Source organism: Caretta caretta, chromosome 1, assembly GCF_965140235.1.
Source record: "Caretta caretta isolate rCarCar2 chromosome 1, rCarCar1.hap1, whole genome shotgun sequence".
In the NCBI taxonomy this organism is placed as follows: domain Eukaryota; kingdom Metazoa; phylum Chordata; order Testudines; family Cheloniidae; genus Caretta; species Caretta caretta.
The window spans coordinates 234,281,126-234,308,446 of NC_134206.1; the positions used below are offsets into that span (position 1 = coordinate 234,281,126).

Below are 27,321 nucleotides of genomic sequence, written 5' to 3' on the forward strand. Positions count from 1 at the left end.
AGATTTCTTTGGCCCAATTCAGATCCTCTTGCTCCTGTGAAAGTCTACCTTATTTTTTGGCACTATACTCTCCCCCAACTCTCTTTAGCTCCCCTTTTCTGGATGTCCTGTGTTTATAGGACTGACCAGATACAAAAGTGTGCTCCATTAATCTGCTCCTTTGTGCACTACTTCCAGGCAATAGGTGTCATGTACCTGCAATGAACACTGGTTGCTCATTCCAAGCATCAACTAAATTCAAATTGCATGGGGCCTATATCCTGCCTCAGTAAAAGGTGGGCATTTGGGGGAATAGGGAATGGAATGAGCTCAGTTTCTGTGCCAATTTCTAGTATTACCATAGAAAGGGTTAATGCTATAATGTTCACAGATTCTAAAGACCAGAAGGGTCATCTAGTTAGACCTCCTGAATAACACAGGCCATAGAACTTCTCTGAAATAATTCCTGTTTGAGCTAGAGCATCTCTTAGAAAAACATCCAATCTTGACTTAAAATTTGCCAATGATGAATAATCCACCAGGATCCTTGTAAGTTGCTCCAGAGTTTAATTACCCTCACTGTGAAAAATTTTGCACCTTATTTCCAGTCTGAAATGTTGTATGCTGTAGTACGCATTCACTGTAGAGTGTCAATCAGGGCCAAGTAACAAGGAATGCTAGTACCATAGCAGTCTGACTGCTGCCCTTGGCAAGTATTTTCAGTGCATTCAATGAAGAGCCCCAAGCCCTTATAACATGAGGAGGAAGTACAGTGGCTGACCCCTTCTGCAATCCATACTGACCATGTGTGCACTGTGTTATGTCCAGAGTTGGTGGGTGGGAGGATATTTGTGTGCACATTACACACCAGTGTTTCTGTGCAATTTCAAGCATATTTACTACTAATGCAAATCTGCCAACATTCTCTAACAAAAACAGGACTGTACAAATTTGCATATATTTGCATAAATTCAGATACAAGCCATCAGAAGCATGGGTTTATATTCATGCTGTCAGAAAACTCCAATATGAAAAGATAGTTTAAGTCATTTGTAGAGAGCCATGTGTCACTATTGTTTTCTCTTTTTCATGGTTGCAATTCTTAAAAAGAAGAAAAGGGGAATATTGACCCTTGAGCTGGCTGGGTTTTTGTTTTTTTTTTCTTTTGATAATTGTTTTCTCATTAAAAAGGGGGCTTCAATAATGACAACATTTTTCTTGGAAAAAATTCTCTGTCGACATTGTTCAATGACATTCCAAACAAAGAATTTCAATAAACATTTTTTTCAAAATTTTCAGTGTCAAAACCAGCAGGAAAATCCCACTCTGTCTTTCACTTTTTTGAAGTGGGAACTAGAGGGGTATAAAAAGAGAGCAAGTGTGAAATGAAAAATTTCATTAACTTTTTGATTAAATGAAAAAACTTGGGGTTTGGGGTTGGTGGCCGCCTTAATTTTTTTTTATAAAATATACTTACCCCCTTGTAAACAAACTCTAATACCCCTTAGTTGTTATTTCATCACTCAAAAAAATCCCAACAAATGCAGAAAGTCAAGCCACTTTCAACACTTTGTAATGGTGCTCTCAGAAATCCTAATGATGAGGAAAGCATCATTAGCAACAAGATAAATATTTGCTTAGATTCTGTCTTGCAAAGAAATCTGGAGAACCTGGATTTTGGATTATATAATGATGACAGAAGTCAAGGAAACAGAAGGTGACTTGGAGACATTTTAGGACCAGAGCTAATTCTTAACTCTCACAAATCACTTTCAAATTGCATGAGATCCCTCTATCAGGTCAAGTTCTGCCACTCTCATTGATGTTGCATAATATATTAGACAGAGCAACGGGACTGCTTGAAAAGTAAGGTAATTACTCAGCGTGAGTAAGGGCGGCAAAATGGAGCTCCAACTGAGCACCAAGCACATCAAAAGAAACAGTAGATTGCTCCAGTTTCTCTGTAAACCTAGTCATCTGTTGTTACATGGAAATACAACAGATTGGCAATCCGGCTAATGGACTTTTTGCATTTGGGAGGATAAGTCTCAGTATCTTTATATTTAAACACACATGCACAGGCAGGTCAAGTTTTCACTGAATCAAGGTACACTCTTTTTCAATGCTTGTTTAAATCATTGTCCTTTATAATTGCATTGCCATAACTTTATCACCCAAACATATGAATAAATAAGTTTGCTTTTCTAAACCAGCCGCAGATGTATCATTTAAAATCAAGTTCCCTTCATCAATAAATCTCTCTCCCAGCTTGTGCTGCAGCATGGAACATTAAGAAATTGGCTGAGGACCCAGCTGGAAATTCAGCAAGAAGCCAGCTGGTCAGCAGAAGTCCCTTTCCTTTTTCAATTATTTTTTAGGCTGGTTCACACAATGCCAAGTCCCAGATAGTTGTTGGACAGACTGTGAAGTGGAAGTTTCATACTAGCAAGGAGCATGCATTTTTAATTATACCACAACCACTTATTAGTCATTTAATGAATCTTTTGGTCTTGGGCAGGGGACGGGAGGGAAAAGAATTTCTTGAGGCCAAGAGCTTATGTAAATCCTCTAACTGTTGGTCTCAAAGCAATATGGATTTAAATACACTGATCTTTGAATGGTATCTGTATCTTCTCACTGAAACCAAAGCACTAGAAAAAATGCGATCAACATGCAGAGTTCCCTATGAGGTAGTACCCGTTTCACGGCTGAGACCCTCATGCCTTATAGGTATCTGGTGAACCAAGAAGAAACATAAAACTACCCAAGGCAATAAGAACTGTACTATGATTATCCCACAAAGAAGTCACTCTTTCCATATCTTACTGGTAATTCTTTTACCATATTTGTTCTCTGTACTCCAAAAATCTAGGTGGGTGCATTGGCCATAAAAAGGCACTGGGTGTAATTCTTTAGACTACAGGATTCACTAAGCTTTAAAATTATTGTTTTCAATGCATGGTCTTTTTGCCTTTCAATTATTAAACAGATGGAGGAGCAGCCAGCCCAAACCTGAGTGGCACTGTGACCCCAAGCACCAGGTCGTAAGCGCTAATCATTCAAATTTGGCTTGGTGTCATTCCCCTTCTGCTGTCATGATGGAGGGGCAGCTGGGCCAGACCTAAGAGCTGCTGTGACCCTTCGCACCAGGTCACAACATATGGAGCAGAGAGCAAAGCCTAACCCCCCAGGACAGGGTGAGTTTATTAAAATCATGGAGACAAACAGAAAAAGCACAGTATCCAAGAAATTTTCACCACTGTAATTAACCTGCAGCCCTAACGACAGTTTATGATACTTTATGGTACTATATAGTCTTACGCTCCCAGAGGAACCATTGTAGGTGGACCCTGCCCAGGGACAGTTCTTATTATGAAACCAGCTCAGTTAAACGCAGTTGGTGATCTCTCTTTTGGACAGGCCAAACAACTGACTTGCAAACTGGGCTTCAGGTGCACAGGTAGAGTTTAAGAAAGGAGTAGAAAGGGTTGCACAGAGATTGATGCAGATTATTTGGTTCCATCTGTGGTTCTTTAATAAGAACCAAATTTAGCAAAATTTAACTGGGGATGGGAAATGTAGCAAATTGCAAATGCACACAGTGCTTAGCAAATATATTTTTATCGGGTGGCCATGCCCTCTACTTCATCCTCTAGATAATCAAATGAAGAACAATGATTGTCTTCAGTCCTTGCAAGAGATCATTTAACCCATTTGCCCTCTTTGAGTGACCATGCAGAGGAGAGGTACAATCATGATTACTTTCCCAAAAGACACTCAGGGTGTTTCCCTATTTTCAGGCTACTAAGCAGCATAATAAAGCAAAAACAGGAAACTGGTGATTGATTGGCTTTATGACTAAGATGCTTACACATCACTCAGACCAGCAAGGAACCATACTGAGGGGAAACAATACAATTATTATGGATATGGATGGGCAATGGCAAGCTGATGTGGTAGGCAAACACAATGGTGTATAATCTGTATATCTGTAGAGGGATAAATATGCTGTCAATCTGGCTGGAGGTCAAAAGGACAAATCTGAATTTTTAAATGAAAAAATGTGTTTGAAAGTGTTCATTTAGGTTCTTTATTCTAATGCACTGGCCTGCCACTGTAGTACGCATACCACTAGTGGGACAAAAGCCACCAGCAGGTGGCACCTGGGTTGGTTTAAAGCAGTGTTTCTCAATTGGTGGGTCATGACCCACTGAAGCAGCTACGAAAGTTAATTAAGAGTGATTGCGGTGCATTGAAAATTTTATTTCAACCTAAAGCAAAAAATATAAAATAAACTCAAACCACCTCACTCCCCTTCTGCTGCCATGCACGATTTCCCTTCAAGGTCAAGTACTCTCTGTCAACATCTTAAAACACAAACAAATTATATAGGCTTATTGTTATCACTATATAATTTCTATTCTTACTCTTACAGGAAACTTAAGGTAGGGTCACAAAAATGTGGTCTTCAAATAAGGGGCGGCAAACCTGAAAAGGTTCAGAAACACTGGTTTAAGGTATATTGTCAAAATAAGAATCCATTATGACTACCCTGAGTACAATTATGAAGGTGATATGCTAAATACTTTTGAATTTTTGGTCTGGTGGGCTACATCTTAAAGACTGAGATCTGCTGCTGTAATGCAATCTTTGTATTATTGCAACATTATTTAGTGTATGTTCAAGCAACGGGTTTAAACTCCATTTTCCACATTACTGTGTAATTAGCTAACTTCACTGATTACAGTATATCAAAGAATATAATTGTAATCTTGTGACAGATCTCATAGGAGATGGATAGTAACTGAATAAATTTAAAATAAAAACATTTTGAACGGGGAAAAAACTGCAATATGTTTAAAATTGGTATAATATTTGATGTTACTGAAGAGGTATTTTAAAGGAAGCTGCACAAAGATCTTATTAGCAAGCTGAAGCAACTTCATGTAATTTTTGGAGATATTACCAAGTAAAATATGTATATTTTTACACTCAACTATAGAATTACAGCAATTAGATATGGAAAAGGCCAATTAAATCTAATGTACTCCACCTGCTAATGAAAAGCATTTCACCACCTATATATTATCCAGTACACTTAAAAGATCTTAAACCTTTCCCCATAAATATGACTGTGTGACTAATGCAATCCTGCTTGCAATCAGCTGCTCGATTTTGCAGGATTTCCCACTACCACTTCTATCCAACTCACAATACACTAAAAATAGCCTATGGCCAAGTTCCCCTTTTGGTAGCGGGAAATGTTTTCCTATCAGTCCACAATAGATGCCCTTAAAAATGTTCTAATTGTCTTTGTAACTAATTTTCACTACTGAAGCACTCCTTAGGTATTCCATAAACCAGGTATAAGAAACTTTAGGGAATACTGTAATAATGTTATCTAGTTGCAAATGCAAAATGTAAATGTTTTAAGAGCAACTAATGCACTGTCCCCCTCCGTGCCTATTTTCTTTCCTGCATATATTTTAAGTGTACAGTACATATTTCTTTTTTCTGTAGTTTACTTCTCTGTTCTATTAAGGAAGGTATTTGGTCTCTTGGGTGCAAACCAGAATGGTAACAATGTTTGTTTTTTCACAAATTAGTAGTTTTATAATAAGCCATCAAAATCTGATCAGGGAACTCTTAGAAGTGGGAGTTAATTCTGCATCCGTTTCAGAGCCATGAGAAAGTCCTATAAAGATGAGAAATGGCACGCTTAGCTTTCCTTCCTCCCCGCTTCCCCCACAACATTTTTCTTGTTCATATTTAACAAAGAGGAACTAATTTCTTTTCCTCCCCTCCAATATCTAGAGTGCAGATCTAGATAGTGCCAAATTCAATCAAGGAAGAACTATATAGCACAAGGTCCTGCTTGACAGATCCTAATACCTTCAGAAACGCAGGAGCAAAAAGAGAATGAGGGGAGTTTAAAAGCAAACTGTGCCGAGGAAAGAAGTCTGCTCTATTTTCAGATGGTCAGAACTGAATCCCGACTTGATTATGTAAAGAGTTGTCACTTTGGATGGGCTAGCACCAGCAGGAGTGTGAATTTGTGTGCGGGGGTGGAGGGTGAGAAAACCTGGATTTGTGCTGGAAATGGCCCACCTGATGATCACTTTAGATAAGCTATTACCAGCAGGACAGTGGGGTGGGAGGAGGTATTGTTTCATATTCTCTGTGTATATATAAAGTCTGCTGCAGTTTCCACGGTATACATCTGATGAAGTGAGCTGTAGCTCACGAAAGCTCATGCTCAAATAAATTGGTTAGTCTCTAAGGTGCCACAAGTACTCCTTTTCTTTTAGGAAAACATTTTAGCCCACTCTCTCATTTTGGGTCTCTCCCTGTCAAGTTCTATCTACTCAGATTGACTTCAAAGGGGTGGGGATGAGGATATGAGTTTCATAAGAGGGCACTCAGCACCTTGTAGGATCAGACCCTGCCTAATGTAATTAGAAAGCAAAAGAAAAGGCGGCTTTCTCCCTCACTGCCATTGTGTTTGTCAGGCTAATGTCTAATGCGGCCTAATTCATCCATCTATAAGTCTCCCAGAGATAAGCTTCCCCATAGCCAGGGAGGGTATATAAGTCTGCCATTGCTGCCCTCCCCCCAAATCACTTGTGTAAATCACCCTGAAAAAGAAAAAAAGGCAAGTTACAATTGATTAATCACAAACAAACAGCTTTGAAAGATCGTAGACTTGGGGGGAGGGAAGGAAGGAGGGAGGCAGTGCTGCAGCTGGGTTCTGTCTTACCGCATGACAAAATCTGCTTGATCTATTTGTCTGCCGCAGCCACTCTTCTTCAGAATCCCACCATTTCCCACCACGGAGCATTTCTTCAATGGGAGCTGTAATGGGGTAGCCTAGCAACAGAAAACAAGGCCAGTTTTTACTGAGAAGAACACACAATCTTTGTTTGTAGCAGCCACTCCTGAGGCCTATCAGGAACTAGGGAGGGGATAGGGACAGCAAAAGGGGAAAGAGGAGGGCGAAAGAAGCTTGGAAATTAGTCCAAAGTATGAGCAGTCTGATTCCCACTCCCAAAAGCAGACTCCATCACTATCCAGCACTAAGATAATGTAGTTATTGTATGAAGCAGAATTTCAGAGTTATAAATTCCTGGTGTTCACAAACAGTTGTGCAGTAGGATGTATTTTCTATTCAAATTTACCAGGACAGAGTACAAAAGAAGGAACAAAACAATAAGAGAGAGACAAAGTGGGTGAGGTAATATATTTTATTGGCCAACTTCGGTTGGTGGAAGAGAAGTTTTTTTAGCTTCACAGAGCTCTTCTTCAGGTTTGGAAAAGGTAACAAGAGAGTCATAGCTATATACAAGATGGGACAGATTGTTAAGCATAAGGGGTTAACACAGGTTGCAAGAAGCCACTTAAAACAAAGTGGGCAATTAACACTTCTGTAATCATAAGATAAAAGGAGGGTTAAGTAGGTTGCAAATTGTTATGAGCCATAAAACCAGTGTCTTTGTTGTTACCATGATTTTTAGTGTCTAGCAGAATTATGAGTTTAAATTCCCAAACTTGTCTTTTGAAGGAGTTGGACAGGTTTTCTCTAAGGATGAGGACTTAGAGGTCGGATATGGAGTGATCACTTTGTGAAAAATGCCCATGGATGATAGGGTGTTTTTCTCTTTTATTTTTCTGTGTGTGTTCATTCGAGAGCACAATGATTGTCTGGTTTCACCTACATAGTTGTTGTTGGGGCCTTTGATGCACTGGATGAGGTATACCGCACGCTGTGATAAGCATGCGTAGGACCCATGGATCTTGAAAGGTTGTCTCTTCCACCAACAGAAGTTGGTCCAATCACCCACCTTGTCTCTCATATCCTGGGACCAACACAGCTACAACACTACAAACCAAAGAATATAAAAGGCACCTTAATGAGATTATACACAAAAGACACATGGCGGGGGGAAGGAATAAATGAGGAAGAAGTGTAGTTACAGCAGGGTACTGGCCACCAGGGGTCCTCCTAAATTCTATTCCTGGCACTAGCGCTGCTCATTCTGTGGCCTCAGGCAAGATATTTAGGGGTTGACTGCAGCTCCCTAAAACCTCAGGCAATCAATCCTGGCATAAATTAAAGCTGCGGAGGAACAGCCTTTATTTACCATTGTTATAAGATCCCTTCTAGCACTTTAACAGTGGATCAATGCAGAGTTAAGGTATCATGAAAATGCTATGTGTTAACATTGTAGCAGTGCATGACAATAACATATTACATATAGACTAGTAGCTGAAAGCCTGTGCTCTCACACTGGTGTAATTCTTAAAGTCATGTGTGTACAAAAGCCAAAAATGGGGGGCACGCACTGTGTTATAGTGAGCAACATTGCTGTGGGAACATGTTCCCCAAATTTTTTGCACAGAGCTACTGCCTGGCTGGAGGCACGACCATTGTTTGTTACCCATGAAACTGTTACCCCCACCTCCTCTGATCAGCTGTCACGTTCCAACTGCCACGGAACCTTCAGATGCCAACATTCCATCCAGTTCTCACAGGGCCCAGTGATGACTGAACCTGATGATATTCTGAACAAAACCAAGCTTGTAGTTGTTCCCAATCCTTCATGCTGACTCAAAAGACATTCTAGGCTTCAAAATGACATACAGAGTAACAATCCTGGAATCTTATTACATATTTCCTTTCATTTGGAAGGAAACTAAACTTACATGTAGAAGAGTCCTTTCATCTGCCTCTGAAATACATCCACCTGTGGGATCAGTTGTGACAGTCGTTTAAACAGCACACAGTAGCACTATCAATCAGTTTAGCCCAGGAAATAAAAAATACTCCATTAAATTGAAAATACCTGGGGAATTCAAAGTAGGTAGGATGAAGTTACCATTAATAGAATTTGTCCAAAAACTTGGGTTAATACTCTCTTCTTGTAAAAAAATGTGCAATGATTTTTATCTCCCAAGGTTGTCAGAACCTCACTCACACAATAAAGACAGAATCATTCTATGCATCATCCTATGTCAACGCAAATGTCATGGTGCTGTGGTGGAGCTTCACAAGACAATTATTCTTCCCTGAGGGACAAATCAAAATGGTGGCAGTACTTATACTTACCTAAGTATTGGAGGGGATGTATAGTGCAACATTATGCATTATTCTTATATCTCCATAATGCACACACCAGGCATAACAGTGTAGTGAAGTACAGAGAACCGACCCAGAGTTTCAGTCTGAATTATGAATGTATCAGGCCTTTATGTTTTAAATCCATAATTTAGTTTCTTCCCTGTAATTAGCTTTTTTCCCCTCAGCAAACTGGATTCTATTCAGCTAGTTATAAAGCCATCACCTGCTTTCTAATTAAGGATATCAAAACGTTTTGTGTATGTTAATCCTGGATTACAATATGTTAAGGAAGAAAAATTAGTTTTGATTTACTGATGTCTGGCTACTGCTAGGAACACAGTGATAGCATGGCAAAGTGACACTAAGTATGCAACCACATTCTTGCTTGTGCATCTGCTTTCTCAAGAACATTTTTTTAATTTACACATTTATTGAACTAGGAATCTAGCTCACTTCAAAAGTGACCCTGACCAAATGACAACCTGCAGGCTGATTGAAAAAACATGTATAGAAATTTAGAATTGAAATTGTTGGTTTTCTTTAAATAGCAGTGCCTTCCTTACTCAAGTTATCACACAGTCCTTTACAAGCCAATTAGTTACATAACGGTAGCTCAGTAATGGTGTATAGGCAAAATGCAGCAGCCATTAACTCTTCATTTTCAAGAGCTGTGAAAGACTTCATTATATAATTCCTGTTTTAATACATGTCACTGGGCTTAATCCCAAATTACAGTGAAAATGAAGGAGTTCCAAAATATTTAGCAATACTGTAGATCAGTCTTTCCAAAAGTGCGGTCCTTGGACTCCTAGGGTCCACTGTGGGTTATGCAGAGGCCAGATTGCATCAGAACAGCATTCTGGCAATTTTGCCACATAGCGGGTGCCATTTTGTTCTCTCCACAGTGTGAACTCCTCTCACACATGGTGAGTATGTCACTCTAGCAGGGATGTTACAGTAATACCGGAAATGAAAGGGGTCTGGGATATTTAGTCAGATGCCAAAGGGGTCCTTTGGCTGAAAAAAGTTTGGGAACCACTGCTGTAGATTATAGTCTGTCCAGACATTCAAACCTATTTTATTGAGGTGGATTGTTGGCCAACACAGAGGGGTTTTCACTTATTGTTTCTAAAAGCAACAGTAATGTTTTACACTTGTATAACACTTTTAATTTCAAAATGCTTTATAAATGTCACCTACCACTGAAATGCAGTCACTTCTGTAGTTGAGGGAGAAATTTTGGCCAAAGACACCAAGGCAGACCCGTACTTACAAAGCGTGCCATGAGACCTTTAACATCCACGCAGGCCAGATAGATCCCCCAGTTTGAGATTATCAAAGGAGACTGGGGGATTGGCCACATAAGCTCCCTTTGAAATCAATGAGGCTACAATCCCCTTGGAAAATCTGATCCTCAATTTTTAAACTAATAAATTTCAAGACCCAAGAAGGACAAACAGGGTAAGACCAAAGCACCAGGATTGCAGTCTATGGTTCAGGGAGTCCAATAAAAGAGTAGAGAGGTGTGTGTAGGAGGCAAGACATGGCTGTGCCCTTCTGCACCAGCCTGTAGAAGAGGTCAGTCACACCATACAAGGAAGGAAGATAGCAGGTGATGCTTTTTCTAAAGGATGGAGGAGGATTTTGTGGAGGAGCTGTGGAATTCCACTGAGCTGATTGAGGCAAAATCCCTCCTCATGCTCCCCAGGTTTGCACCATTCCATGCACTAAATGTGTGGTGTCATATTATTTGACATACCTTGTGAAGGCATTGTACAAAATACCTGACTTCAACACCTCAGAGATGGGAGTGTTTGTGAAGAGTTGAGGATTAAGTGTCCCTGCTGCTCTAAGGTATTTAAGATGTTCTTTAGCTTAATGAAGAGCAGTTGCTTGCTTAGGAAGCTCCAGGAGAAATTTCTCTTTCTTGTCTTACTCATAAATAGTTTACATTAAAGACCTGTATTATTGTTCAATTTGTAGAGGCTTTTGAGGGTCTCTGGTGTTAGCCTATTGATACAGAAAAGCCCATCTGTTCATATAAATATCATACAAATCAACATGTTGTCCATCACACAGTATGAAAAACAGTTTCTTTGTTTCTGTACACAGGCAATTTTATTTTTCATCTCAAAGAAATGGGTTAAAGGGCATAAGGTTAATCCTTGAAACCATATTCGTGTGACCCCCTCAACATGAAGTCACTCAATTTAGAAGTAGTGTAAGCATCCCCACTGTAAGGTGTCAGTATAAGTGCTGTGCTACCCCTAGATGTCTGCAGGCATACTTCCTGTACCACTAGCTTGGAGACAAGTGCTGTAGCTGCTCCAAGAACTAGGCTTTAGCCATCAATAGGTTCCCAGGCTCTGAACACTCCATTTTCAGACCATTCCTTCCTTTGGGCTGCCAAAAATACAAGGAACAAATGCTCTAGGAACAATTAATTTAAACTACAGCATAAAGATCAAAACAACAGTCCCTAGTCCACTCTCAAGGGGTAGGTCCAGTACAAGGGCACACAGGTCAGAGCCTCCTTTCAACCCTTCCACTGCACCATCTTACTTGCTGGCTGCTTCCCTGCATCCTTCTGCTCCAGTTACCACTGGTCCCTTGTCAGCAACAAGCTGAGTCTCTGTCCAGCTCTCAGGCCACCTTCTACCAGGTAGCTGCCTATATTTGACTGCTCCCTGTTCTCATGCAACCTTCAGCTACCTCATCAGCTTGGCCTCCCCTCACCTAAAACGGTTCTTTTTCCTCTACTGGAGGGAGTAGGGAGCCCTCTCCCAGCTGGACACTGAACTGGTCCAGTAGGTTCATTCCTATACTTTCAAGCACTACTCCTTCCCCATGTCAGTGTTTGTGTTTTTACAATTATGTTTTCCTAATTTTGATAAATGTTTTTACCTCCCTTCCTTGCTGCATGAAAGACCCACACAAAAAGCAGGGGAAATTGACTAGAGCCCCAATTCTGTAACAGATCCCACATGGACCAAATCAGTGGATTTATTGGAGCTCCGTGGGGGCACATGGGTCAGCTAAATGAAAAAAAAATGATTTTTATGCCAATCTCATATTTTTTTAATGCCCAGAGTTGTCGGTACTAAGGGTGCACAGTGAAAATGGCAATACAAATAGCCATGGATTTAAATTAAGCAGTTTTCCCCTCATAGTAATCTCAGGTGTTACTTGTAACTTTGGTAGAAAAAAAAAATTTAAACAGAATGTTGATATTTAAGTTGGTGTCCCTTTAAAGGGAAAATGACAGGTAGAACACAGTGTAGTTCTAGTTGTATCAGTCTCAGGATATGAGAGAGACAAGGCTGGCAAGGTAATATCTTTTATTGGACCAACTTCTCTTGGTGAGAGAGAGACAAGCTTTTGAGCCACACAGAGCTCTTCTTTATTTCTGGGAAAAGCACTTGAAACATACCTTTCCCAGACCTGAAGAAGAGCCCTGTGTGGCTCAAAGCTGGCTTCTCTCACCAACAGAAGTTGGTTCAATAAAAGATATTACCTCACCCACTTTGTCTCTCAAATAGAACACATTTGTTTGTTTTAAATTCCAAATCTATTTTACAAACCCCACCAAACACATTAACAAACCCCACAGAAATTAAAAACAAAAACAAAAACCACCACATGGATTTCCACCATTTATGCTCCATATTTTACTTGTTGCATTTCACTCACAGAGACAGCAAAACTTGACTGCTCAGTTCTCAGCCAGTTTCACTTAAGTGCTCATGTACTAGGGGGCCTGATTTTCATAAGTGCTGCGCTCTCACAACTACAGTTTTAGTCAATAGGAGCTCTGTATACTTAGAGCATCTAAAAAGTCAGCCCTAGTTGCTCTTCATTTTGGGTATCCAAAAGGGCAAAGGATAAGCTTCATTTTAAATGTATAGTTAATCACTCATATTAAAATTACTCTTCTAAACTCTTGTTTAAATTTTGTAAACCAACAAAACCTAAATGTTGGAACTAACCTATCAGACTTCCCTTTAAACGAGGTATCTATAGTACAAAAAGGATATTTGACATCAGAAACACAGAAGGCCTGGTCTTTCCCACTGGTTCAAAACCAATGGAAATCTATTGACGTCAGTGAAGTTTCTCTGATCTACCCTAGCATAAAAGTTTGAGAAAAATCAGGTCCAAAATGTCTAATGACAAGCAAGCACACAAAACAATTCATTGAGAGACTCCCATTCAGTCTGGGGATAATTTAACAAAGCCTCTATCCAGCAATTCAACAATTAGTTTCTTCATTCATCTAGCAAAAATAAATCATTGCCATCAGTTTAAAGGATTATGATAAAACCCAGAGAATGTTACACACTGCTAAGGAAATAGAATTCATATTAGATAATGCTAGTCTAATTCACTTCAGTTTCATTGTTATTTTGTTAAAACATTCATTTTTGTCCACTCACTGATAAAGACTTTACCCAGCAGCCAGAGCCTTGCTGGGAAACTAAGAGTTACTAACATATTATGAAAAAAGAAAAGGAGTACTTGTGGCACCTTAGAGACTAACCAATTTATTTGAGCATGAGCTTTCGTGAGCCACAGCTCACTTCATCTGAAGTGAGCTGTGGCTCACGAAAGCTCATGCTCAAATAAATTGGTTAGTCTCTAAGGTGCCACAAGTACTCCTTTTCTTTTTGCGAATACAGACTAACACGGCTGTTCCTCTGAAACCTAACATATTATGCAAACTCTCTGTTTTAACAGGGAAGAAGTTAAAAGTATCGGGAACATAAATGACAATAGAAAGGGGTTTTTTTAATAAACACGGTTATAGAATTTGCTGCATTTTACTTTATTCCTGGTGAGAAGCCAGCATCCTTATGAAAAGGAGAAATTTCAAGTTGTTTCCTTTAAGGCCTGCTCCTATTGAAATCAGTGGCAACACTTCCCTTGAGTTATGTGGGAGCAGACTTCAGCCCTATTTTTCCTGCTCATTCGCTGAAAGAAATAAATGATACCTTTAATGAGAATTCTCTTTCTCCTGGTGTCTACATCATTTGACATGGCTTTAGTCCTTACACCTTCCTGTCAGACATCATGGGGGCGCCTTCTTTCCCCTCTTATTGTTTAGGAATAATCTTCAGTCTGATGGGCCTTTTGTTTCCCGTGGCAGAGCTGTCAACCAGGGACAAGTGACAACTTTAGGCTGATTGGCCCTTATTTAAAAAAAACGTTCCTAGCTAATAATGTCAATCAGGGACAGCATATTCCCCAAGTGGGAATGTCGAGAGTAGTTTAGGCTATGCTTAATGGGTCCCTCCAGTGTCATTCTTCTGAGCCAAGCTGCCATTGTACTATATATTAACTGCACAGGGCCACAGGGCTGGCCCTAAGGAAAACTATGAGACTCTATAACAATCATTCTGGAATTTCACAGTCACTGTTGTGAGGAATTACCCCCTCCCTCCTCTTTGGAATAGTAACTCCACAGTTACTGGCCTGGGAGGTAAGCTGAGTAAAGCTGGTAAAAATTTTTCATTCAAACTGTTTTTTGATTAAAAATGACTGTGAGTCAAAACAAATGTTTCTATAGAAAAAGTACATGTTTGACAAAAAAAATTCTAGATTTTTTTAAAAAAAACAAAAACAAATATTTTCAAAGAAAAAAATTCAACAGCAACAACAACAAACAACACACACAACACCTTTCCTGTGTACATCAACATTTTAGAAAGCTGGATGCACCCTTAACTAGACATGTCTCATATTTGGTGATTTGTGTCGGATACTCAAATCCTTTTTGTATTAAACTCCACTTTTTAGTCTCACTTTCTAATTTTGCAATAGTGATTTAAATAAATACTGGGCGTATTAAATACAGCCAGTAAGACATATTAGCAATAAACAAGATCTTGTATTTTTGTGTGAAAAACAGAAGTGCTGTGGGGTAGAAAGAAAATGTCCTTCTATGAATGCTAGGGAGGTAGAAGAGGTTTTCTACATGACAAAATCATGCATATTCCAGCCCACCATTTGACAATATATTATTAGTCACCAGTAACACAAAACGCATTATTATTTTAGCATCCTCATAAACAGCTATTGTCTCTATTTCACAGAGAATCAAGAAGACCAAACAGCCGCTGAATTTGAAATTCCTCCTGGAGTTTTGAAAGAATTCCTATAATGATTCTCCAATTCAAGACTTTTTTCTTAATTGTGCTCTTTAAAAGGCATTGATTGACAGCTCTAGATATCTGAAACCCTCTGATTATGCACAGAGCAAAAACAATACAGGCAACAGCTTCCCTGCACTTTCAGGCTATAGTGTTTCAACTATGACCTGGAGTATCCATATTACCTGTGGGAGGATAGTAAAGTCTTCAAATCAGTTTAATCCTTGTGTTCTCTACAGAGACTGTTACGTTACTGCCATTTATGGTGCTGATTTTTATGATCCTTAGGGGCAGAGAATAGGAATTTAGGTGGGAAGGCTATGACAGGTACAGAGGTAGCAGTGGTAGTGACTGAAGCCATGGAAGAGACAATGAAGATGACAGGATGTGGAAGCTGTGGGATGTACATGATCCTAGAGCAGGTAATCTGAAAGAGCTTCATTAGTATGAAGTGCCGCCTGCAGAGCTGATGGAAGAGAAGATCTGAGGAGATGCAGGTGGAAACTATGGTTGAGTTTTGAAGGGGGTTCTAGCAGATGATGGAGCAAAGGTAAGAGGAGGCTGAAGGGAAAAGTCAAGACTCACAGATGCAAACTGGACTGAAGAACTCGGAAGGGAGACTGCTGGGTGAGGGAAGTGGCCAATGGAAGCATGTGACTACAAAAACCAGGCAGAGGAAAAGATCAGCTAGTGAATGAGACAGAGCTCAGGAACAGGTTTGCTGAGCTGGAAAATGAAGGAGGGGCACAGACGGCCATAAGTGAAGGAGGGAAGGCAAGGAAGAAGATAAAAGCGACTACCTATGAGAAGAAAAGAGCCAATTGAGATACACAGAGTTCAGAGCTGCAGGAGGATACAGGATGGCTCACAGAAGATTGCAAGAGAGAATAAAAGACAAGAGGACGCACATCCAGAAAGAACAGGAGGAAGGCAAGATAATGACACCATCACCAGAAAAAGGCAGGTCTACGTGATTGGGGACTCTCTACTAAGAAGAACAGACAGGTCTGTCACCAGAGCTGATCTGGAGAACAGAAGGGTGTCCTGTCTGCCAGGAACTAAGATACTGGATGCTGAATGGGAGCAGGAAAGAATCCACTGATAGTCCTTCACATGGGAACAAATGACACAGCTAGATTCTCACTGGAACACATCTATGCCAGCCTGAGGAAGACACTTAGGGAAATGAAGGCTCAGGTGATCTTCAGTGGGATTCTGCCTCTCCCTAAAGGAGGAGAATGAAGGTGAGACAAGATTATGATGATCAACAGATGGCTCAGGCAGTGGCTATAAGGAGGGCTTTGGGATGTTTGACCACTGGGAGGCATTCATGGACAGAGGACAGTTCTCATGGGATGGACTCCACCTGAGTTGGGAGGGAAATAGACTTCTGGGTTGGAGGTTGGCACAACTCATTAAAAGAGCTTTAAACTTGGAACTCAGGAGAGACCATTGGGAGATGCTCATGTAATCTCCACCTCTAATTTTAACATTGAGAGGAAGGAAAATCAAGTAAGAAAGGATACAGCAATGGAGAAAGGAACAGCAGTGGGGGTAGAATGGACATTAAGAGGAGGGACAGTGTTGATACCAGTCAGATAGGTGACACTGGCAGTAGAATGACTGTACCCAATTGGGCAGGAATGTGGGCGAAGCCAAGCAGCAATAGTTAAGATGTTTGTACCAATGCAAGGAGACTGGGTAACAAAAATTGAGGAACAAGAACTACTGGTATAGGATGTGAAACCAGATATTATAGGGATAACAGAAACATGGTGGAATAGTAGTTATGACTGGAGTACGTGTATTGAAGTGTATGTGCTGTTCAAGAAAGACAGAAATAAAGGCACACGTAGTGGAGTAGCATTGTATATAAATGATGGGGTTGACTGTAAAGAAATTAGAAGTGATAGAATGGATAAGACAGTGTCTGTCTGAGCCAAAATCACTTTGGGGAGGAAAGCTACTAGAGGTTCCCCTGATATAGTGCTTGGGATGTGTTACAGACCACCAAGATCCAAATTTGGATATGGATAGAAACCTCTTGAATGTTTTAATGAAATAAATACTACTGGTAATTGCGTGATTATGGGAGGCTTTAACTTCCCAGATATAGATTGGAGGACAAGTGCTACTACTAACAGTAGGGCTCAGATTTTCTAGGATGTGATAGCTGACAATTTCTCACCAAATAGTTGCTGGACCAACAAGAGGTGATGTCATTTTAGATTTGGTATTTGTGAGTAGTGAGGACCTCATAGAACTGGTTGTAGGGGACAACCTTGGTTTGCTCGATCATGGGCGAATTCAGTTTAAACTAAATGGAAGGATAAACAAAAAACAGATCTGCAACAAGGGTCCTTGATTTCAAAAGAACTAACTTTAAAAAATTAAGGGACTTAGTTAGCAAAGTGGAGTTGCCCGAAGAACTCAAGGATCTGAATGTGGAGGATGCTTGGAATTGTTTAAAACAAAGTTGCAGAAACTATCTGAAGCCTGCATCCCAAGCAAGGGGAAACAATTCCTAGGGAAGGGTTGCAGACCAAGCTGGATGAGCAAGCTTCTCAAAAACAGGTAATTAAGAGAAAGCAAAAAGCCTACAAGGAACAGAAGATGGGATGGATCAGCAAGGAAAGCTACCTCATGGAGGTCAGAAAGCATAGGGATAAAGTGAGAACTGCCAAAAACAAAGCAGAGTTGGACCTTGCAAAGGGAATTAAAACCAACAGTGAAAGGTTCTACAGCTGTATAAATAAGAAGAAAACAAGGAAAGAAGAAGTGGGACCACTAAGCACTGAGGATGGGGTGGAAGTCCCAAAACCTAAACAAATACTTTGCCTCGGTTTTTAATGAGGCTAATGAAGAGAGGCTAATGAAGAGATGTGGCAGAGTGGCTAATGACTATAAGGATATTGAGGTAGAATTTACCACTTACAATGTGGAAGTCAAACTTAAACAGCTTAAATTGGGGGTGGGGGGGAAAGAATCTCCATCCAAGAATATTAAAGGAACTGGCACATGAAATTGCAAGCCCAATAGCAAGGATTTTAATGAATCTGTAAACTCAGGGATCATACCCTATGACTGGAGAATTGCCAATATAGTTCCTATTTTTTAAGAAAGGGGGGAAAAGTGATCCAGGAAACTACAGGCCTGTTAGTTTGACCTCAGTAGTATGCAAGGTCTTGGAACAAATTTTGAAAGAGAAAGTAGTTAAGGACATAGAGGTGAATGGTAATTGGGATAAAATACAACATGGTTTTACAAAAGGTAGATTGTGCCAGACCAACTTGATCTCCTTCATTGAGAAGATAACTGATTTTTTAGACAAAGGAAATGCAGTAAATCTAAGCTACCTGGATTTCAGTAAGGCATTTGATATAGTTCCACATGGGAAATTATTAGATAAATTGGAGAAGATGGGGATCAATATGGAAATTGAAAGGTGGATAAGGAACTGATTAAAGGAGAGACACAGCAGGTCATACTGAAAGGTGAGCTGTGAGGCTGGTGGGAGGTTACTAGTGGAGTTCCTCAGGGATTGGTTTTGGGAACAATTTTATTTAACATTTTTATTCCGGACCTTGGCACAAAAAGTGGATGTATGCTAATAAAATTTGCAGATGACACAAAGTGGGGAGGTATTGCCAATACAGAGGAGGACCGGAATATCATATAAGAAGATCTGGATGACCTTGTAAACTGGAGTAATAGAAATGGGATGGAATTTTATAGTGCAAAGTGCCAGGTCATGCATTTAGAGGCTAACAAGAATTTTTGCTATAGGCTGGGGACTTATCTTTTGGGAAACTTTTGGGAAATGGAGAGCCTATACAGGAAGGATGGGCTCCACCTAAACCAAAATGGAAACAGATTGCTGACACTTAAAATTAAAAAGGTCATTGAACAGTTTTTAAACAAAGGGTTGAGGTAAAGCCGACAGGTGCAGAGGAGCACGTGGTTCGGACACAGACATCCCTTAAGGGAGGATCTATTAATGCAGATTCTTTATGTCAAAATAAGGAGGAGAGGATGGAAGATGATAAAATACAGGTAGGATCAGATGAGAAACAGTCAAATGAAAAAAGTCCCATACAATTACATCATGTAATGGCAGACAGCTAAAAAGTAGCAAGTTTTTAAAGTGCTTATATATCAATGCTAGAAGTCTAAATAATAAGATGGGTGAACTAGAGTGCCTCGTATTAAATGTGGATATTGATATAATAGGCATCTCAAAAACTTGGTGGAATGAAGATAATCAATGGGACACAGTAATACCAGGGTACAAAATATATCGGAAGGACAGAACAGGTCATACTGGTGGGGGAGTGGCACTATATGTGAAAGAAAGAATAGAATCAAATGAAGTAAAAATCTTAAATGGACCAAACTGTATCATAGAATATCTATGGATAGTAATTCCATTCTCTAAGAATAAAGCAGTAGGGATATATTACCGACCACCAGACCAGGATGTTGATAGTGACTGTGAAATGCTCAGGGAGATTAGAGAAGCTATGAAATAAAAAACTCAATAATAATGGGGGATTTCAACTACCACATATTGACTGGGTACATGTTACCTCAGGATGGGATGCAGATATAAAGTTTCTTGACACCTTAAATGACAGCTTCTTATAGCAGCTAGTCCTGGAACCTACAAGGGGGAGGGGGCAATTCTTGATTTAGTCCTAAGTGGAACACAGGATCAGGTCCAAGAAGAGAATATAGTTGAATCACTTGGTAATAGTGACCACAATATAATTAAAAAAGGAGGACTTGTGGCACCTTAGAGACTAACAAATTTATTTAAGCATAAGCTTTCGTGAGCTACAGCTCACTTCATCGGATGCATCCAATGAAGTGAGCTGTAGCTCACGAAAGCTTATGCTTAAATAAATTTGTTAGTCTCTAAGGTGCCACAAGTCCTCCTTTTCTTTTTGCAGATACAGACTAACACAGCTGCTACTCTGAAACCACAATATAATTAAATTTAACATCCCTGTGCCAAGGAAAACGCCACAACAACCCAACACTATAGCATTTAATTTCAGAAAAGGAAACTACACAAAAATGAGGAGGTTAGTTAAACAGAAATTAAAAGGTACAGTGCCAAAAGTGAAATCCCTTCAAGCTGCATGAAACATGTCCTATGCCTCAGCTGAACAGATAATGCTAACTATATCAAACTGTATTTGATGGTATGCTGATTTAGTGCCCTAAGCTCAAGCTGAAGCCATAACGTTCATTTTACTACATTTAGCTTCAAAATGTGTATTTCAGGAAAATTGAGTCAGGAAGCTACATCATCATCAGTTCAGAAAGAATTTTTGTTTGTTTTTATTTTAATGTCATGATATTAAGTAAATAGCAAGTTAGTGTGTGTGTGTGAGAGAGAGAGATCTCTTAAAAGGTGCTATTTTGTAGGCCTGGAAAAATCCAGTTAAAAATGGAAAACATTAAAAATAAAATAAAATAATTAAATCCATTTCATTGCAGCATTGGGTAAATTTTGCGAGTAGGGAAGCTACTCCAGTTGGATAGTTGTTTAAAACACCCCTATGTAATAAAACTAGGCCTGGAAATTATTTTCCCAGAGTTCCAGGTTAATACATGTGCTAATTGGTGGAAATGCATTTTTGAAGAATGAGAGTTGCCCTGTTGTACATGAACAGCCATATTCCCCTATGGAAATGTGCATGGAACATATTCGCAAGCATGAAGGCCTTTAATGGCATTCTCTTACAGTCAAAGGCAATATTTACAAGCAAGCTGAGTATATTAATCAACATGTTTCCAAAATCAATTACAATCATGTTCAAACTAATAATTGTGTAAAAATAAGGGCAATACATATAGGGCCAGATTCTTTTCAGAGCCAAATCTGCCTAGTACATGAAAGGTGGTGTCCCACAGGGAGCCATTTATGATTCCCTGGCTCTCTTCCCTGCACAGCTGTGGCCACAGTATAGGTCCCCAAGGTAGTTTCCAAAAGCTAAGAATTGCACGAACACAGCTGTGTTCTGATCACACCGCACCAGCCAGTTCCACTTATTTCACTCTCACTCCAGCTAAGAGCTCCCCTTCAACTAGGGAAAAATCTGAGCTGGCTAAATGCAATCAGTACAACCAGAGCCACATAAAGGGGCCAGATCAGTGGAGAGAGTTTGACCTATTGTTTCTATTTCAAAACAACAAAAACTGAAAAATAAACATTTTAACGCATTCTGGAAACCATAAAAAATTTGAAAAGTTTGCTTTTTCCCATGCAAATAAAAGGTCTGTAGGTCAAAGGAATTGACTCTCATATGCAAGAGTCCAAGGTAGCTAGTTTGAGAATTGGAATAAATCATAAATTAACCTCAGTGTCACTCTTGTGTGCAGTGAATTGGAGTACAGGGGCCTAAATATTGACTTAGGAGTTTATATTTAGGCTTCTAATGTTGAAAAATATTGGCCATGATGGGTCTGATTCGCTGTACATCCTTTGACACCAACATGATTACTCCTGATATATACAATGGGCACCAGAATCAGACCTTTTTTCATGTATTTTAGAAATTATAAATAAAAAGAATGAGTGCAATCTTGTAAATGTTTAATCTTTGCACTTAGAAAATTAATATTATATTCAAATGGTTAGATGCAAAGTTATACAAATTTTGCTGGATGTTTTATATATACATTTGTAAATATGGGATACATTTGCTAAACATTTTGTAGAAAGCACCTGAATCACTCTAGCATCTCAGGACCAGAACAAGAGATAAGTGGAGGGGCATCAATACTAGATTATTAAATGAAAACACAACAATTGTGGTCCATTTATGTTAATGTCAGATTTCTAGTCTGTCCAGCTGTTGCATACGTGAGTGTCATAGCTGAACAGACTAGAAACTTTGAACAAATAGCAACATGCACTGACTGGGTCAAGTGAAAAGTCTAAGTGTATCAAAACATAATGGTTTTTCCAGAACAGCGGGTTTGGGTTCTTATAAAATTGTGTTAGGAATATTATCCAGTTTATATTGAATAATATAGTAAAATGCCTGCAGAAAGACCAGGTCCAGGAACTGCCTTTAATTAAACTGTAGCCTAGGGATATTTAGTGATTGAGACAGAATTAGAAATGTAGAGGCTATGTCTGGTTTCTAACTGGAAATGAGTGTGAATATGAACAAATACTATGTCATAGCACAAGGAATTTTCAGTAAAGATTTTATCAGCATACATAAAACTGCTAATTACTTCCAGGATGCTGAATGGTGTTGTAAATGCATTAGTTTATACAGTATAATACCAAAATTCCACATGGCTCAGTTAAGTATAATCTCAGAAAAGCAAGAATGAAAGGTATATTTTAAAAAGGTCTGTTGTGGCTGGAGCTATGTTGCTGTGTGGAGTTGCATCTCACTGAAATGAGGTAACAGGTTAAAAATAACTGAAGAGATCTTGAAATAATGTGCACAATAAGAAGAGTAACAGAGTTGTCACTGGTGACCCTCTAGGTGAGAGACCATCATACAGTGTTGGTACTAAACACAGTAGGTCCTCATTATCATTTGCACAGATATAAATGTAATTTACACCAACTTATGCTTCCTGTGACGGGGTGGACTAGGCCCAGAGGCCCTCTGCTAGAGGCCTCAGGGTCGTGTCACAGCCATTTCAGGAAAGGAGCAGTGGAATTAAGCCCTCTGAGCAGCCTAGAGAGACTCCACAGAAAGCAGCCAATCAGGGCCCAGGAGGGCCATATAAAAAGGAGCTGCAGCTCAGAGACAGTCAGTTCCTTGCTGGAGCCAGAGGAGGAGATCAGCGGTCCCCAAACTGTGGGATGTGCCCCCCTAAGGGGGCATGGAGGAACATTTGGGGGAGGGGGGGGACATGGTGAGGCCGAGGCCAGACCCTTGGGGGGCAAGGAGGGAGTGCCACTCAGCCCCGCTCTGCTCCCAGCTCTGCTCCGGCCCCGGCCTCAGCCCCAGCCCTGACCTGGGTCCAGCCCCGGCCTCAGCCCCCACCGCAGCTCTGGCCTCTCCTCCTGGCCCTGGGCTCAGCTCCCGACCACAGCCCCCAACCCCAGCCACAGCTTTGGCCTTGCCTTCCAGCCATAAGCCATAGCTCCAGCCCCACTCCTAACCATGGCTCCCGACCAGGCTCTGTTATGGGTACGGGAAGGGGGGGAAGAAAAAGGTTGGGAACCACTGGTGTAGATGGTGCTCTTGGCTGGCCAAAAGGAACTGCAGTACCCTGGACAGCTCAGTGCTGGCATGGACCAAGGGAGCAAGAGAGAGTTCCTACTGGCTGTTAGGCCTAAACACAGACAAGCCCTGAGCTAATGAAGCATCGGTGAAGGCTGGGGCCCTGGGGATGTGGCCCAGAGAACTGAACGCAGTTTCGTTAAAGGGACACAGTGGCACGTGGCTGCTATTCTTAGGGTCTCTGAACTGGGACCTAGAGTAGTGGGCAGGTCCAGGGCCCCCATAGACCACTGGGGAAGTGGCCTACAAATGGACAGTGATTAAACCCCCAGAAGGGGATCTGACCTACTTACTGGCCGAGCTAGGGCCAGGAGAGCCCAGAGAGGGCGAAACCAGGGAGAAAGTCCTGGGTGTATGGCCTAATACAGGGGCCAGGACTGTTTAAAGAGGGCCAGACAGACACACACCCATAAGAGATGGGTGCCATGCCATTACATTGACAGAGGGTGATAAAGGGGCCTTAGTGTAAATGAGAATCTGGCCCAGGAGTGTTTCAATTATTCAGACAAGCTGCTTTGCAGACAGGAAGAGGAATTAAAATATTTTCTGCATAGAGTTATATTTACTATCCGTATGGTTTCTGTAATTAACTTTTGTTACATAATATGGCAATGACAGACTCATTTCTCAATGCATGGTATCTACTATGTTGAATGTGTGTGTGGTTTGTTAATTCAAGTCATTGATATTTTGATCATGGGTACATACTGTTCACACCACTTCCAATGAAGTCAATGGGAGTTCCATAGCAACAAAGGTTGGGTAGGATCAGGCCCACAACAGAAAGTGTATTATAACTGGTTTTATGTATTTCTCTCCTAAAATGAATTCCCAATTACCCTACAAATCCAACCATCACATGTAATTTCCTACATTTTCTTAAATTTAACTTGCAGCACAGCATATCAATAGGCCCTGTAATTTCCATTTGACAACTTTCTAAAATTAAATCTAAAACTCATTTTTACAGAGAAGGTATTTCCTTCCCTCTCCCCACCCCCCACTAAGTAGCTGTTGTCTGTGAAAGACATATCTGCAGATATGACAATCAAACAAATGTAAAAGTTAAAGCCCTGGTTTTGAAATAGACTCCTTCTGACAGACATTTGTACCACAGTGCCAGAGAACAATGGCTGTGCATATTTAGCAAAACACAGAATGCCCTGGAAACACTTCGAGAAAAATGTTGCTCCTCTCTTCTAAAGAAGATTTAAGAAATATTTCCCATCAGAGCTCATAATACACATACACCTCTCACATTTTTGCAAATTGTATCTTGTTTATATGGAAATACAACAGCATTGTATAAGAGTTCAACCCCATTTGCCTGATGATCCTAAGGAACATCCTTAAACCTTCAGATAAATGGGCTTTTGGATGAATGGGAAGCTGGCACGTTAGGACTGCCACCCATTCTGGATTTTCTAGGTTCATTCAGATTTTAAAGGGATTTGGGAGGTGGAGGAGGGCTAGCAATATCAGTCCTGCAAATAGGACACTCATCTTGATTTTTGTGAGGCTTTCAGAAGTGTTACTTGCAGGATATTAAAGTAGTCCTTAAACCACTTTGTATTCCCATATTGACATTCATGCATTATTTGTTAACTGACAATGTGCTTAACCCTGTACAAATCAAAAAGGAGGCACAATCACTGCCCTGGGTAGTTTTGCAATCTAAAAAAAAAAAGAAAAAATCAGACACAAACACATTGAGACAACCAGAGGAGGAAGCTGATAACATGTATATATTTTTAGATGATGATTAATGCCATGGGGTCGTGCTACAATGCTGTGTCTGAATGTGCCAAAGAAATGCACTGACATAATATTATACCATAAAGCTTTTTTTTTAATAGTAGGAAAACTTTAAAAAAAAAAAATCAACCAGATGCCAATTTTGGAGAAATAAACAAAGAAAAACATAACTCAGCTTTAGATAGGCAAACCCCAACTAATCAAAATTCCTGCCTGTGTGCTATTATTCTGTACAATTAAAATAATTTTGCATTTGATTTTCTACAATTAAATCTCTTACTATACCGATTATAACTTTATATTGTTTGATGGCATTTAGAAACAAGTCTGTTGCATTGTAAAGTTTTGTTGGCTATATACAGTCAATGTTCTTAAAAAGTTCCATCAGTCTGAAAGAAACAGCAGAATCTTTCAGACTTGTGGACCTTTTCAAAGGTTATTCTTTTGTTACTGTATTTTACTATATGTACTGGGCAAAACTGGAAGCCAAATAAGTTAAATGGGTGTAAATGGGTGTAGAATTCCAGCAATTGTCGGTAAAAATTCATGATCTGAATATTTATAGATACATTATTGTGTCCCAAAGAAACAGTGGAATAGGAAGGAAGTGTGATCTCCATTGTCAAGTGCTTTGAGATCTGTGGATAAAAAGCACTCTAAGTGCTACATATTATTAATTATAGCAAAAACTAATACCAGTTAATTAAAAAAAAATCATCAATCAAATCAATCAGTTAATTGAAAGTTCCTAAACAACAAAGTGTTGGTAACGTGCTGAAGTCTCCAGCACAAGGATTTTCTTCCCTATTTACCCAAAGTCCTATTTGTTAAAACATTTTGGATGTCCCCAGAGAGGCAATAATTTTTAGGTCATGGGACTGGGAGTCCAGATTCTTGGGCTCTGTCCCAGCTCTGATACTGATCTTCAACAAATCATTTAACCTTTCTATACCTATTTACAGTTCACAAAGCAAGCATGAAAATAGGTAACTCAGTGGGTTATTTAATGTTTCTATGGCATTTTGAATTCCACTACAGAAGTGCAAATCATTATTACAGTTTTTGACAACTGGGCTTGCACTGGATTGGAGGAGCACTGTCCTTCCTTTGGGCCTCATTCAAAGCTCACTTACACTAGCATAAATCAGACATAACTTCATAGAAGGCAATGGAGCTACACCAATGTAAAATTGGGGAGAGATTAGAATCAGGCCCTTCCTCCTTAGACTTATAACAACTGTTGGGAGTTTTTCTTTCTTAAGAACCAATACTTGAAATATGTTTGGGATTTCTTGTTTGTTTATTAAGTATAGGGGAGTTAATTCCCACCCCTCCCCCTGGTTGTTCATAGTTTAAAAAATCCGTTGGGTTGACAGAGAGAGGAGGTTAAAGTCCCGCTACTGCTACTATCAAAGAATACATGACATTGTGGGATGTTGCTTTTATTCCCTCTCAGTGGGCTGCCAGATCAAATTTCAATTTATAACTGAAGAGTTTATTTTTCTTTTCCAGTTGACCATTTTCAAACTCCAACTGGGATCTAAAAGTAAAGTTTTGCTCTTTCTGGTTCACACGGACCCTCAGCAGCAGAGGAAAAAATCTGCTATTGGAACTTGTAACATTTTAAGATCTCCCCCAGTGCATCTGGTCCCATCGAGGTCTGCCTTGTAAACAGCTTGGGGCAAGTAACTGTGTCTTGTACAATGTCAGCACTTGACAAATAAATAATAAAAAATGACTAAGGTGGCAATTCTGCTTAGGAGAGAGGCAACATAAAATCCAGCTTGCTTTTCCCTAGTTGAATGAGCTATGCAGGGTTGATGGAAGTGAAAATTTGCTTTTGATAGTAGAGTGAGTAGATATGATAGGGAGCGGGGCACACAAAGGAGAAGATCTGTTGCGTGAGAAGGTGCCATTTTTGCATAGTCACATTTCTGAGCATAACTGCCCTTCCATGTGACTTGGTGTGATAAATGTAAGTGGGCGTAGCTCCCTTTTATGGACACCCAGTCAGCCAGTTAGCTATAAAATCCCTCTTAGTAGTTGTTCTCTACTCGCTTTACCT

At 40.0% G+C, this 27,321-nt stretch overlaps 1 protein-coding gene across 3 annotated transcripts in view; it reads right to left on the minus strand.

Moving 5' to 3' along the window:
• ST8SIA1 (ST8 alpha-N-acetyl-neuraminide alpha-2,8-sialyltransferase 1) overlaps positions 1-27,321 on the minus strand; it is a 171,411-nt gene that overhangs the window by 70,414 nt on the left and 73,676 nt on the right. For all 3 annotated transcript variants that reach the window (XM_075121718.1, XM_048826604.2, XM_048826596.2), the window contains exon 3: positions 6,737-6,846. In XM_075121718.1, coding sequence (XP_074977819.1) covers positions 6,737-6,846 — 110 coding nt within the window. The remainder of the gene's footprint in view (positions 1-6,736; positions 6,847-27,321) is intronic.